Consider the following 16,404-nt stretch of genomic DNA (forward strand, 5'->3'; position numbering starts at 1 on the left):
GGGGGGGGTAAAGTTGGAGGAGGGTCGACGAGGAGTATTGAAGGGACTGTTAATAAGGGGGTCAAACTTTTAGGATTAGAACAGCTTTTCACACCATGAAATTGTCTCAAAACAGTTTAAAGGACGAAACGTTTAAAGGTTCAGATGAAAAATCGGTCAAACGCATCGCATAAAAAGGAACGCAACGGACTAATATAATTGCTACAAACTTAGTTTGAGAGCAATTAAAAATATAATAAAGATAGCCGGAGTTGATGTGAAAAAGAACTTTTGCAAGTCCAAATATGTATCCCAAGATCTAGTATAAATCGCCGAATCTAGGTCGAGCTAAAAAAAAACCAGTCGAAATCTATCATAAAATCAGTAGTTAAATGACCTTACAGTGAGAGTTGTTTCCTCGCGTTACCTTAGTTTTGAGGAATAATCTGATTGGTTCAGGTAAACGTTTTACATCTGCCTGAAACCCAATAAACTGCTGGTTATAAATATGAACTAACTCCCACCGAAAACTTGTGGCCTTATTTTCAAAATCAACAATAAGTCTCAAATGATCTTCAGTCTCAAATTGCTACAATGAAAATAGCATAACGTTTGCTGTGGGTCCTTTGCCGGGGAAGGTAAGTGGGTCCTTTGCTTGAAACTTCAAAGTTTCAAATTCCCATAGTTTCTCTTGTCTACTTCCTTTGCTTTCGTAACATCATTTAACTTTTACATTTCCGGTTTTAGATCCGCTAACTCAATTGCTGGGAACGAAATCACGAATTTCATGGCGGTAAAATTATCTCAGTTACAAAGAAGTTAATCATCAGCATTAACATCCTGGGGACCAACAAAACCTAACCCTGACCTGCTACTGGGTTTGGGGTAAACATGCATCATTTTAGCCGCGGGTCTAGTTGAAACACCTAAAGCGGTATTCACATTACGTTGAAGTCCTCGAGAAGCCAGACAACATCATTCACTTCCAATGCTGCTTCGAGATGTTCAATTCGGTCGTTTGTTCACCCTAAACCTGCGTCCAGGCCGAAATCTTCAGTGTTAGTGTCTCGTTGAAGAATGCCCCAGGAACGTTGCAGAATGAACTTCCAAGCAAGAAGCGGTTTGGCGTCAGTGGATTGTCGTTGTGAGTACTTCTCGCGGTAGTTAGAGAGGGGAGTTGACAAGGAACTCGGCTCAGCTGACAATTGTGGAAAAAAATGGGGTCCGTTTCGCTGAACTACGGTTTAAAAGAACAGCTCGTTCAACACTGAACGAGTCTTCCGCACCCCACCAAAGTGAGGAGCAGGAGGGTTGAGCGTCCATTCGACAGACTGGTTCAGTAGCTTATCCTTGACATAGTCGTGGTCCAACGTAAGTGGTCTTCGTCTGATCTGCTTCCTTGCTCCAAGGAAGTTGGTCCGGTTTTCTGAAAAGAACAAACGCGGTTGGTCGCGTGGCGCGATGAACCGACGAATTGCTGTCTTAACATTTGTCCGTGCTGAGATCCTCGACAACTTCTAAATGAATTGCGTTTTTCACCAAGCAGGAGAACACGCAGATATAGGCCTTCAATTCTGTATCTCGGTGAATGACGGCAAAGGGTCCAAGATAGTCCACGCCAGCATTAATGAAAACGACTGGAGACTGTGTTTACTGGAAACGAACATCTGGCAGGTCTGCCATCGGTGGCTGTAGGCCTTGTGATCTGAACCCACGACAGTCGAAACATTTGAGGCCATATATCGCAAGAAGGCTGCGACTCCAAGGATATGGCATCGTTGCTATATGTAGTTGCAGGTGTGTTCGACTACAATGTTTGAATTAGCAGTTAGAGCCAGACCAAATTAAACCAGTTCGAAAGAGTTTCTGCTTAACAGCGTTCTGCACCAAAATGACAACCGAACAATTGCATGTATTGGAAGGACGCAAAGCTCACGAAGTTGTTACCCTGAGCACAAGCAATGTTCTGAAAAGCCTAAATATACTCCAACCTGTGCAACTGCGAGACAAAATAACAAGCTGAAAAGACGTCGAGAAGCGTTTCCTGGAGCTCATTCAGCCATGGGAAGTCATTAACGCATCTTCAAAACCGTGGTAGAGAAAGAAGAGTGGGAAACTGAAACTTTGTCTGAACTTAAAGAGCATAAAATTGGCGCGGTTATGGACAAAACTACCCCATACAAGATCTGGCGAAAATCTTCAACAGCCTCCCATCCTCGGCCAAATTGACCTCAGATGCCTACTACTAAACTACTAACTCGATTATGAGGCGAAGAACACATGCACAATCAACACAATTCCAGGACTCTTCAAGAAGTGCACATTACCTCAAGTTTTAAAGAAACTTAATTTTTGAAAAAGCGTCGAATCAACGCTAAAACGAACCAAAGTTGTCGTGATATTTCAACACGATATGTTAGTTCATGGGATCAACAACCAGGAGCTCAACAAGAGTTCTTGCAAACATGAGCCCTCTACCTTGCACAAAGAAGCTATCCTGACAAAAGGCGCCTATGAAAAAACCGGCAATGTTCTTTTGCAAGAAACACTCCCAGCCACCTACGTGCCGAAGAAATTGTTTCGAGGAAGAGATTTTTTCAAACATTGAGCGAGACGCCTTGACAATTGTCTTTTCGGACACGAAGCACAAAAATACGTCATTGACGAGAAAACGACGAAGACAGCATCAGCAAGATTAACAGAATGTTAACAGAATGTGTCAACAGAACACACTGATGACCATTAACGTTGAGTTTAAGTACACACCAGCAGAGCAGATACTTGACGCATTTATTTGAGCAGATTAGATTTTTCCGAACATGGCTGAGAAAACGATTGATTGGCTTCACAATTATAATTACTTTGCCCAGAGTGCTCAAGTACCCAAAGAAAAATCAGAAGAGAACCTGGAATAAATAGAATATTAAAAAAACGCGCAACAAAAGCTCAGAAATGGAAAGTGTAAATGATGCTCAAATGTGTAAGGAATTCGAAGTGTTGTTCCTTTCAATCCGATCAGACTCAGCTAACTGGTTTTGGTGAAAGCACAGGCGACATATCGTGGGAAGAATGCAACAGAAGCTTTTGCTAATGATGGCATGTTCGCCTGGAATTACTGAAGACGTTCAACAAATTAATAAATATAAGAATTGTCCGACGAACAGGCCTAGCCTGAAAAACGTTCTCCACCTGGTCAGAAGCGGAATTCGGGAACAACTCCACATTGACTGGGGTTGCCTTATGGACCAAGGCAAAATCACAGTTATTTTTTAAACGCGTTCAGGCTGGATGGAAGCTTTCCTCACGGTAAATAGTACATAAGAAAACGCAAAATATCCAGTCGAATCTAAGTAAGACTAGGAATACCTTAGATTTTGGTATCTGATAAGGCTCCTACAGTTGAAAGTATTGATTCCAAACAGAATTCTGAATCACTTGGAGTCAGAAAATGGAATCAAACGTCTAGCAGCGGATATCCCTCTTTTATCATCATAAAGTGTTTGAAAACATCTTTTATTCAACAGTTAAACTCATCACGGACCATTTTACTGATCCAGAATAAAAATGCAAAGCTAGAAAATTAGAACGAAAACCACGTCAGAGGAGACAAATTCTCAAAAACAACCACAAGTTCAGCTCACAGATATGGGATTTTCACATCGAGAGGAAGCTTCTGCAGCAACATTATCTGCAGAGTAAACAGCCTGAACTATCAGATCTCTCAAAAATTTTAACACAAAAAAAACCTGTCAGATAAGGAGAACCAACCGCCACGAGTTTACTTGAAAAGGGAGAGGATGTGATGCTTAAGTAGAAACATCGAGAAACTTAAACGCTTTAACTCTAACTAAAGTTGCAAAAAGACAAATTGACATGACATCTCGATGTTGAAACCATAATAAACTCACTCCAGAACCGCGATTTAACCAAGGCGATTTTAATTCTCATGCTGAAATAAAAAGTAACGTCCACCAGGACGGGACCCAGAACTTTCATATGCCAATCATGTTGAATAATTTTAGCTTATCTAAAATAACATTGCATATGTTGGCATAGATAAATACTATAAATACTAGATCAAATTTGTATATTTCCAGTTCCAAACTCAATTCGAAATTAAACGTACTGAAATTCCTTGGCCCGTATAGACCACGACATTAATTACCAGAAAAATTCGGGTCCAAGAATAATTACAGCCAAAACGATGTTACGTTCACTCCGAAACAATTATTCATTGTACGCAAGGGGGACTGTTTCTTTCAATAGCAATCCAAACGCTTTTGATTCCTTCAGTTTAGCCTATCTGGTGTGAGAATAAGCTATTGTTTACTCGACCTTAAAATATTTTAGATAGCCTTATCTAGGGTAGGCCTAGCGGAACTGCCAGCTTCCTACTGTTGAATTCAATAAAAATGATTACCTAGTAGAATTGTAATGAAACCGTTGAAGCGAAGTAACAAATCTAACTCTTACATCAGTGAAGTTGTAGGTGGGGTAGACGAGAAGGAAGTGGACGAATGCGGACATTGTAGTAATTAGGTCACTTGTCCTCTCCAGGCTGAAGAAACTCGGCACCCAGCCCGGCATCTGAGATACACACTCCACTGTACACTTTATCACACACTCCAGCCTATGCACACGAGGACCATTTTGGATTCAATGTATAAATTTTAACCTCTCAATCGCAGAGCAAGGCAACAATTAGTTACATTATAATGGAACATCTCCATCGCAATATTAAGCCATACAAACCTCTTGTTTCCAAAACATAACATATCATAAAAGATCTATTAGAAATTATTTTAAGTAATAATTAGAGATTTGTTTTCTCCCAGACGAACTGGTTAGTATTTAGAGCAATTTGATAAGCAACGACTTTTTAAACAAATAACGTATTGATCACAGATTAATCATTCATCAGACCCAAATCAGGGAAAGTTCTAAAATCGTTATCAGATTGTTTACATCATATAGTTATAGTATTCAGTGAACTAATTGATAAAGAAGAGCATGCAAAAAGGGTTTTTTCCGGTTTGTCTTAAAACTGCTAAAATAATGCCTCGGCACAAAGACGGAAACTTTGAAGGCCCCTGAAACTATCGACAAATTAGCCAATTGCCGAAGAAGCGTTCATGCGCACACGCTATAATTTTAGAAAAATATGATACAAAATGTAATAAATTCGCGAAATATGGGTTTCGCCTACTTAAATAGCTTTCAAAAAGCGTTTGACACAATTGATCATGCAATTCTTCTAAAAAACATGAAAGAATGGGGTTCCGAGGCAAAATGAATAAAATTTTCCCTCTCAGATAAAAAGTAAAACATTCGAAAACATGGAAATTAATCTAGGTGTTCCATAAGGATAAATTTTGAGTCCATTTCTCTTTCTCTTGTTTATCAATGATCTGCGTCAAAGTGTTCCAAACAATTCGAAAAAATCACTTTTTGCTGATGATACAATGTTAACAAAGGTAAAAAGGTGAAGTTGGAAAAAACCTCATCAATAATTTGAAAAAGATTGAGAATTGATTGAATTGGTGATTGAGAATTGGTGATTGTGACCTGTTATTAACACTAAAAAACGTACAATTATGGGCTTTGGCAGAAACGTACAGAAGTCAAAAACTTCACTGCTAGGTGAAGTGTTTGAAAAAGGAGTCTCATTGAAGTATCAGAGTTTTAGTAGACAAGCGACTTTCAATCATCATATTGAACAAATTCAAAAAATTAGCAAAATTCTAAGGAATGTTTCGAGCTAGACATTTTTCTTGAAAGCCTTTTTATTCAAATGTACAACAGCTATGTCGGTCCAATACTACGTATGGCAATTTAGCTTATGGTTCCGCGTCAAAAACTAAATTGAATTCTATTTGTTGTCGACAAAAACGCATTTATTTTTCAAGCAGAGGTATCATGTATGTTATCTTTTCAAGCTATACAACGTGCTCTCAGTTTTTGATTTATATCTGGACGTTCTTGTAGAGGTCCTGGATCACATTGCAAAAATTCTCATTTAGAATTTCTCCAAGCTGCCATTAAAACGCCGATCACACGGTCATCCGTTAGATCACTTGTCCATATACCAAAAATCGAAACAGACTCAGAAAAGTCATTAAGATTTTCGGTTAAAAAATATTCAATTACCTTGCCAAAAAATCTGCCAAAATCGCTAGCTAACAATGATATTTTTCCAATTTATAAACATAGCCGGCAGATTGCCGGAAAATAGGGGAGACGCTTGTAGCCTTCCATGAATTGAAAAAACTAAAGAAATAAGATAGACAGATCGACCACCAGTCCTTTAATAGACCACTAAACTATTTTGCGTTAGATGCGGACCACCAGTCCTTTAATCGACCACTTAACTATTTTGGGTTAGATTCGGAGTCTCAATTTTATGACACATACGGTCTATAAAGAAAAAGCCCTAGAAAAGTTTTTTTCAAAATTGATATTCCAAATCAAAAACTCAATACAAATACTCAAGAATTAGGGCATATAAATTTGACACTAGTTAGATGCAGCACACTATTGATCTTTTAGTAAATGTTCATAAAATTTAAAGTTCCATAACTGAGTTTAGAAGTCATTTTTTTAGTGAGGTAAGTCACGCAACTGACGTAAAAGCAGAAATGACGTCCCGCACACAACATTTAACTGCAAAGCAGTAGAAGCCAATGAAATTGAAAGTCAATGGCCACAAGAATCATCGATGGAGACGACAAAGTAAAAAAACATCAGCACAAGTTTTGACGTACAATTCAAAGAAATTTCATTGACTAAACAAAAAACTGGACTAAGAACGGACAATGAGTGAATTGGGAAAACGATATCTAAAAAATCAGATGAAAAAAAAAACAAAAAAAAAACAATGTCACAATGCCGCTAGGGAGAAGAAAAAACCACTAGCGAGAAAGCGAATTTTTGTTCAAACATCGTTTTCTCGCGCTACTTTAAAATTAGAGAAAATTTCACGCCGCAAAACAACTCGCATTTTTTGCTCCATTTCCTGTTTCGGCGTGACCAAAATCACTATTCCAATTCGACTTCAAAATCATGTAATTGTGTGAACAGATCTCAGAAAAACATAGCCGGAAGAATTCGGAAACGACTCGAAGTGGAAATCCACTTAAACGCCATCCAACCACTCAAAACATGCCTCGACTAAATTATAATTATCTTGAAACAAAACCATAAAACAAAAGTAAAAAACAAGAAAATCAAAGCTGTTAAACGATGATAAAAAATCTGATCAAAATTTTTCATAAATTGAGATACCGAAACAACTGTCTCTGCCAACATTATCTTATCAAAACAACTAGTTAATAAAACCACTTATGGGAATTTATTAAAAATACTTAAAGCCAAATCATGCAAAAAATAAGCTTTTATAAACAACTTGATCTAAAAAACTGGAAAAAGTTAATAATTTTTATAATAATACAAAAGCACATTAAAATAAAGAAAAAATCATTTCAGCCAATTGGGTATCCAGATGCCCAAAAGACAAAAGTCAAGTCATAATAGGCTAAGATAACTGCAAAAAAATTAAGAAAAATATTTTCAATTTTTGCCATTTTTTGTCATATTTCTAAACAAAAAATGCTTCATATCCATAAAACTGTCGCCATTTGCTATCTTAAAATTTCTCAAGTAATAGGGGTGTTTTTGAGCAAGTAAAACGAAACAATCGTCAAAAAATCTCAAAAATTAGGCAAAAAATAAGCAAAATACATGAAAAACCTCCTAATTAGCATAAAATTCATATGAATTTCCAGAAACCTTAAAACCACTGCTAAAACCAACCCAGAATTAAAACGAAATCATAACCAAACCTCTTAACCAAAAAATGAACAGAAAACTGTTAAAATGCCGCACGTGAACAGAAAATTTCCTTCGCTTACAGAATTTTTTTTCACACCTCAATTTCTCGCTCTCTAGAAAACAGCGATATGAACGAAAAGCACTCTCTTTTCGCTCCACTCTTCATTTTGTTCAGCAACAAAATCACTCCAAATTTTATCACGTGTTTCATTCCCTGCTTCAAAATTCACTCCAATAAAATGATTAAAAAAGGACTTCTCCAATACTCCTCTTCGAGTCGTAAAAAAAGACAGCGCCCCAATACAATTCAAATTCTTTGAATCTTAAAAAACCACGATGTCCCCAATGATAGCAGCTATCGCTTCCCTTCTTCGCTTCTCATTATTTGGATAATAAAGACGTTTTTGATATTTTTTATTAGGTAATGCACGTTTATTTAGATTTTCTGGTCACCTCTTGAAGAGTCGTTTGGCCCAAGTGGTGAATTGAATTAATGTTCGGTGATAATTGTTTATATCTATTTTACACCATTTTTTGTAATCGGCAGGAAGACACTAAACAACCTCGGCAAGAAATAAATGTCTCAGATAAAGCAAAACGCGCACACAAATTTTTTTAAGTTTATACGTTGAGTGTAAAGCATTGTTGAATTTGTTCAATATCCTCTACGAGAGGATATTTCCATCTACAAGTATGAATTTGCATTGTCATTTGATAATTTACATAGGCATTTTTGGTTGGTTGCAGCTATGATCATGCAACACAATATCAATGCAAAATTACACATTAGTTTGTTAAAACACCCAATTTTCTCCTAGACACCCAAAGTACGGATGGAAGGGGATCCATAGATAGCGTATTGATCAGAGAATAATTTGTTGAAGTACCTGCGCTGTACAAGATTGCAATCAAATTGTCTGAGTGCCACAGGGTCATATGCAAAAAGGTGTTGTTCCGATGGGCAATAGAGGGTTTGGTATGTAGCAAACACATTTCTCAACAGTGCTTCCAAATAGTTCACTATGTACTGTCTGAATAACTGCATCTTCTCGACTGTATTGGCAACAGCCTCCTTGATCACCAGCAACACTTCATTCGAGAACATTCTGGACTCTTCCTGAAGCTTAGCCCTAATTCCCATCTCCTCGTTAATAATAGACAGTAACTGATCACTGAAATTGATAGGCATCCATTCGTTGTTGCCACCCACGACAGTCCCATCGTTATTTGTGGCCTCTTGCTTTACGTGTTCAGTGTCAGTTTGCCCATTACTTGATGCGGCGTCATTGCCACCATATGCATAGCGCCTGTAAGGATCCATCACAGAGCTATAAAGTATGTAAGTAAACGAGGGTGACCAATTGCAGTAAAAACGTCGTTACAGTTGCATCATCCAATCTCCAAATGAAAATGGAATGAAGAAAACCATTCTACTGCCTGAAATTATACATGAGCTAAAAAAAACTATAGCATTAACAGATATCAAGTGATCCAAGGTGTCACCGAGAAAAATTGAAATATTTCATTAACTATCAATGCCAAAAGACTTCAAACTTAATAACAAATGAAGGAAGGCAGAAGTTGTTACATGAAATGCCTTCAATTATTTCCTGTAAAACGTAGGGCAAAATAATGCAAACATATTATTTTTTGCACAGCTTCTTTGGGTTGGCTTTGTCAGATGCTAGCAGGGGGAGATGCGTACACGAGTGCAAATAAAAGCTGGAGTGGGGGTTAGCAGGCGAAGAGTAAAACTTACGACTCATCAACGAGAACTAATCAGCGACTTAATTTCCACCGGCTTAAACTGTATCCCGTTTTTGCTTACGGACGAAAAGTCGGGCCTTTCCCGTTATAGCATCAACAAATATCAAGTGATCCAAGGTGTCAAGGACACAAATTGAACTATTCCATTAACTATAAATAGTGAGCAAGCAGACTTCAAACTTGATAACAAACAAAGGAAGGCAGAAATTGCTGGCAGATTTTCATTAGAAATGCCATCAATTCCTGTAAAACGCATAGCAAAAAATCAAATGTTATTTTTTTGTATACAGCCTAATTTAGTTGGATTCACCAGTAACTAGTGGGAAGGATGGGCGGGTATGAGGTGGCGAGCTACTACATCGCGCTTCAGGTGTGGAGTAGGGGAGGCAGAATAAGGGAAGGCAGAATTTAATGCACAAAATAATTCAAAAGTTAGTTTTTGCATATAGCTTCTTCTGTTTGCCTTCGTCAGTAGCTAATAGGGGGAGATGAGTTGGAGGGGTACAAAAGCGCAATAAAGGTGAGTGGGGGTTAGCAGGGGTAGAGCGTGTTGGAACTCAGAGAGCCACCCTTCACGCCAAGAAATTGTATCTCCCCAAAGGTTTCGGTGAAGAGCATACTTAGAGACCAGTTAAACGTACGACTCAAGAGAACTGATCAGAGACTTAATACTCCCCACTGGCTGAGGCTGATTATCCGGTTAGGGCCGGATCTTTCGGCTCTTTCCCGATATAAGTCGGCTCTTTCCGTTATAGCATTAACGAAAACCAAGTATCGAAGGTGTCAAGAAGATAAATTGAACTATTCCACTAACTATAAGAGCTGACACTTAAGACACCAAATTTGATATCAAATACGGGAAAGTAAAAAATTTTTTATAAGAAATACATTCAATTATTTCCTGTAAAACGCACCGTAGAAAACCCATTGTAACCCTCTGTATACAACTTCTTTTACACGGAGTCACCAGTAGCTTGTGGGGAACGGGGTGTATGAGGTTGATGTCTATTAGAACGCACTTAAAGCGTGGAGTGGAAAAGGCAGAATAAGGGAAGGTGGAAGGTTTTATATGCAATGTCTTCGATTATTTCCAGTAAAATAACCGCGAAATAATGCAAATACGTTGCTTTTTGTATACATTTTCCTTTGGTTGTCTTCGTTAGCAGCTATTAGGGGGAGATGAGGCGGAGGGGTAAGCGAGCGCAAACAAAAGTTGGAGTGAGAGGTTAGCAGGTGCAGAGGGTGGTCCACCTCCAAGAACCGTACTTCATACCAAGAAACTATCTTTCACAGTTTCGTTGAATTGCATAGTTGCGGAACAGTAAAACGTACGACTCAAGAGTACTGATCAGCGACTTAATTTCCAATAGGCTTTGCCTGTTTATTCCATTTGTGCGGACGGCCCTTTATAGCAATAACAAATATCAAGTGATTCAAGGTGTCAAGGAGACATATTTAACTATTCCATTAACAAAAAATGCTGAGCTAAGAGACTTCAATCTTAACAACAAACAAGGGAAGGCTGAAGTTTTCATATCAAATGCCTTGTTATTTCCCGTAAAATGAACGGAAAAAAACGCATGTTATTTTTTTGTAAATACCTTCATTATATGGCTTTGCTAGTACCCAGTGAGAAAGGGCATGAGGTGGAGGCAGAATAAAGGAAAACAGACGTCTTAAAAAGCGAGACATTATTTCCTGTAAAAGGCACGGCAGAATAACGCAAATATGTCATCCTTGTTTACAGCTTCTTTGGGTTGCCTTAATAAGTAGCTATTAGTGGAAGATGAGGGGTACACGAGCGCGATTAAAGTGGGGTTTAGCAGGGGTAGAGGTTGGCCGAACCTTAAGAACCTCACTTCATACCAAGAAGTTGTATCTCCTCATCAAGTTCGGAGAACCGCATACTCAGAGAAAAGTGATACGTAAGGCTCTAAGAACTAATCAGCTACTTAATTTCCACGGGCTTAGGCTGATTATCTGTTTGTTGGGGACGGCCGAAAAGTTATAGCATTAACAAACATCAAGTGATCCAAGGTGACAAGGAAATTGAACTATTCCATTAACTATAAATGCTGAGCTAAGATTTCATAATTGATATCACATAAGGCCAGGCAGAAGTTTTTTTATGAAATGCCTTAAGTATTTCCTGGATGGCAGAACTACAGAAACAATGCATCTTATTTTTTGTAAGAAGCTTCTCTCGGGAGGTATGAGGTGGAGGACTGCTAGATCGCTCGTAATGTGTGGAGCGGGAAGCAGCAGAGTAAGGGAAGACCGAGGTTTTTGTATGCAATGTATCCAACTGTTTTGCAGTTAAACACACAGCAGAATAAAGTAATAGGTTTCTATTGGTATACAGCATGCCTACAATTATTTCCCGCAAAACGCACGGCAAAATAACGAAAATTTGTCATTTTTGTAAACAGCTTCTTTTGGTTGTCTTTGTCAGTAGCTAGTAGGGGAGATGCGGGGAAGGGATACACGAGCGCTAATAAAAGCTGGAGTGGGGGTTAGCAGTGGTAGAGGCCCGTCTAACTCGAAGAACCGCCCATCAAACCAAGAACGTGTGTCTCAACAGTTCCGATGAATTTCACTTTGAGACCAGTAAAATATAAACCGACTAATGTCGGAAGAATTGCTTTCGAACGACAGGTGGGTGGACAGACATTTGACACCGCCGGGATTCAACCATTGACCTCCCGCTCTATAAGCAGAAGCACTGCTCACTTGACTATCAGGCCTTTCTTTTTCCTACGCTGCAACCGATTTTATATTAGCAAAAAAACTTTACTTCAGAGTGAGAGCAATATAGATCCCTTAAAAATGAAGAACGAAAGCGTGATAAAGTCACTTCAGAAGTCAAAGAATAATCTAGAAAAGCGCAAAATGGTCAAGCGAAAAATTTGCATAAAAAAGACCAACACGTTTACAATAATTGCCATGAGCAATTAAACGTGCTCTAAGAGAACGGAATTAATGTCCACCGGGCTTTAGCTGTTTATCCCTTTCTTATGGACGGACGAAAATTCGAATCATTCCCATTAGAGCCTCCCCTACCATTTTGGTATAGTTAGCATGATTGACGTGTTATACGATATATGACCACTAAGCTAGGGGAGGGCTATAATGGGAAGCGCCCGTAAAACCAAATAGTCTGACGAAAAGATAGCGAACAGGAAAGCGAATTACACGACAACCCTCTGGACTAAAATAATTGCTGCAAGCTTCGTTTGAGAGCACATAAACAGGGTGCAAGCAGTTGACCAATTGAGTTGACCCTACAGATTAGTTGACCAATTTTGAAACATCATCTTGCTAATTTGAAAGTGCATTACTTTGAAAAAATATATATTAATTATGTATATAAAATGCGAAGAAATACCCTTAAAAACCTCATCTTGAAAACTTGATTAAAAACTGATAAATTTTAGTCGTGTCTGCTTGTTCTTTAATCGAACGGCGACAGCACTAGGTATATTTTACAACTAAATGGCATCTAAAGGTTCGACAAACATCTCTCGCGCGGAACAATTCTCAGTTCAAATTTTCCTTCACAGATAATGAACGCATGCTCCCCCGTCTTCATGCTGTGGGACCAAAAATAGTGACCAAACCTTTTTCATTGATGATGAAAACTCCGTACTGATGTTCCCAATTTTTTGAATGTCTTGAATTTCAACAGAGTCTTCAGACTATTCTAACACTCATGGTCGTAGTTGAGTGCTTTCATGGTTCAGAAAAAATGGCAGATCATGAATGTTTTTAAATCGATTATTTTGCCACAAATAGAAAATGAAAAAGCGAACAAAATCAAGACAACTACAGTTAACGGAGACCATTTGAATTGGACGGATTCGTTAATTGGAGATTTGAGAGTTGGTTTAGCAGTCATATCTGTCGTAAATGGGTTGCCTACTGCATACTGTTACAACACGTTGGCCAGCCTCTTTTGGGCTTCGGATCAGTTCAACTTGCAACACGGTTACCGCAGCAACTCTTCGTGAATCAAAATATGAAAACCTTTCAACTTTGTGATCGCCAGCCACTAGGTGTGCTAGAAGATCTGGTAATTGAACGTCAATGAATTTGGCAAGGATTTCGTCACAACTTCATAAATTCAATCTTACTTTATTGTTCTCCCCAAAAAAACTTGCTAGTCTCAATTTACTGTAAGGATACTAATTTTACATCCGGTCATTAGCCCTGTGGGATTATTCCATTCCCTACACTCTCAGTTCAAAACATCAATAGCTGCTATGGTTACCCAAATGCCGCATCTTAAGTTTTTCACTTCCATAAGAAGATAGCCAACTTTCATGTCAATAACCCATGCATTAGCATTTGATGAATAGTGCGACTGCTTTAAAGAAGTATTTTGTATGTATGAGTATGAGATACGCGGGCATATTATTGCTTACAGCTCTATTGAATCTTTTCAGAAGTTGCAGCAGCATATTTTTAGTTAATTTAGGTACGCCATTACGAGTTTAGATGAGTATTATCATGAAATATCCGGTTGTAGTGTGTAACGCTATTATTCACCCTGGATACATTGCAAAAGACTTCATTTAATGGTTGGATTACAAATTTTCAGAATTATGATCCAGAACCAATTCGACAAAAACCAGTAAACTCGTCGATTAGCTTGTTTTTGAAACAACCTGCAGACTGTATTTTAGCGGTGACACTTAGCAAAGAACAAATTAATCAGGATCAAAATTATATATGCACTTATCAAATTTAAAATTCCTGAATTATCTCATCGACTGTCTTTTTTGAAAATATTCCTTGCGCCATTCTGTGAAATCGATTATTTCAGTTTTTCGTTAAGAATGAACTTTTTTAATTATGACATTTTTGTACTCGATAGGCTATACACGAGAAGAACAGTCACTGGTAATTTTTGCATCGCTGTCTAATTTTGCAACAATGATGTAACCAAAAACAACATTGACATTCTGACTTTTGTGTTCGATCGCGTCAAATTCTCTCCCCTTCTCGGCAAAAGAGACTATTGCCTCTAAAAACGTAGCATGTTCAGGAGCCCATGAAGGAGAAGCCCCCTGATCGTCCGCAAAAAGTTGTTTTTGCAATTTGACAAAACTTTTACAAAAAACCGTTGTCACGCACCTATTTCGTTCCTTATAGTTTCGTGATGATATTCCTTAAAATATCCTTAAAATAGTGTTTTATATTAATTAATAGTCATTTAGTTTCAAGGCCATTTATAGCTAATATTTCCATCTAGGCCTGTTGCCTTTAATTTGTTTATGTTTACAAAAAACAACCGCAGAGTGACAGTTTATCAGCAAACATATCAAGTGCCTAAAAGCCTCAATATTTACTTTTTTGAGTTTCTTGAAGATAAATTCACATAATCAGTAAATAACTTCATGAGAGATTATGTACTTAGTGAAGTAATTATTCTGATAAAGTAGGTGCTAATACGGAATTGTATATGTACTGAACAAACACCAAGAGACGTACAAAAGCCGGAAATCGCCCTACTTGAAAATCAGTAAATATTTGCGAAGGACCAATACAACTCAAGGCACAATCTTGCGGAACCCACGATCACCAGAACACCAGCGAACCGACTCAGAAACCAGTTGATAAAAACTAAAACTTTCTTTCTATTATTGTAACATTTGGCTTTATTTTAACAGAGAAAATAATAAAAGATTGAACTGGCAATTCTTTTGGAATTTCTTCTAAGTCAGAGACTACTTGTTAGAAACAAATGTTGGGATCACAAATACTTCTAAACCAAGGCAACTAGTGGATATATCGCACATCCGAACCGCTCAATAAAAGGCTATCACTAGCTAGCTTTATTAAAAATATATCTGCTAAAAACCGCACTGTGAAACATCAAAATAAGTCCTTGGAAAAAATGGCAATAATTACTTTAGATTATCTCCATAATTTACATCAATAACACCACGGATAAGAACTTTATAAATCAGTGCGTAACATGGTGACAGGAGTTACTAACTGTTTTCCAGTTTAACGAACCGAAACTCTGATTAAATCTTTGATAAATTCGATATTTTCTTTCTTTCGACATTTTCTTCTTTTGCCTTTTCTTCATTACCTTAAGAGCCTCCAATCATCCAGACCAACATCCAGCACTTCCTTTCCGAGCAAGACGATAATGCAGAAAGCAGTAACGAAGGAAAGAATGAGTGGAAACTGTGTGTGTCTTTGTGGACTAAGTGTAACAACAATTCAAAAGTGTTTGAGTGGACAATAACTGGAACAAACTCAACCACAGCCGCCACAACGGACAAAAACAACACAGGGTATTTGCAAACGAGGATATTGTGAGTAAATGAATTTGTAAAATTAATTTTGGTGCTTTATTTATGTCAATTTATAAAGAACAAATTCTCCCCCGCTATTAATAATTGTCGGGCTTCCCCCAATTTTGTTGAACATATCGAAGGCAATAACATCAACTACACCCATAACAGCAATAAAACACAAGCTCAGATGGTAAGCGCTTTTTCCTCTTCAGCTTATAAATCCATCGTTATTTATGTGCTAGATAAAGATGATAAACGTGTTGCAATTTATTGGACAGCAAAAACTCTAAATCAAAAAGCTCGCAAATTTGGCCTTATTCGTAACAAACTTCAATCTGACAGAGATATTAACCTTGACAACATCATTACTGATTATCAGATAACATCAGAATAAGCTAAATTACTGAAACCATCACTTAAACATTAATTAAAAGAGGGCAAAACAAAAGTTTAAACAAAAATAAAAAACAATTATATTTTATTTCCCCGCCCAGCTCCGGAGGTTAATGAATCAAACAGTGAC

The 16,404-nt window shown here is 37.8% G+C and overlaps 1 protein-coding gene across 1 annotated transcript in view; it reads right to left on the reverse strand.

Moving 5' to 3' along the window:
* LOC142335260 (uncharacterized) overlaps positions 1-9,275 on the reverse strand; it is a 30,911-nt gene extending 21,636 nt beyond the window's left edge. The window contains exons 1-2 of the mRNA XM_075383682.1: positions 8,694-9,275; positions 4,453-4,609 (exon numbers count right to left, since the gene is read on the reverse strand). Coding sequence (XP_075239797.1) covers positions 4,453-4,609; positions 8,694-9,127 — 591 coding nt within the window. The 5' untranslated portion in view covers positions 9,128-9,275. The remainder of the gene's footprint in view (positions 1-4,452; positions 4,610-8,693) is intronic.
* Positions 9,276-16,404: the final 7,129 nt, after the last annotated feature.

Source organism: Convolutriloba macropyga, chromosome 2, assembly GCF_964194025.1.
Source record: "Convolutriloba macropyga chromosome 2, txConMacr16.3, whole genome shotgun sequence".
NCBI classification, from domain to species: Eukaryota; Metazoa; Xenacoelomorpha; order Acoela; family Convolutidae; genus Convolutriloba; species Convolutriloba macropyga.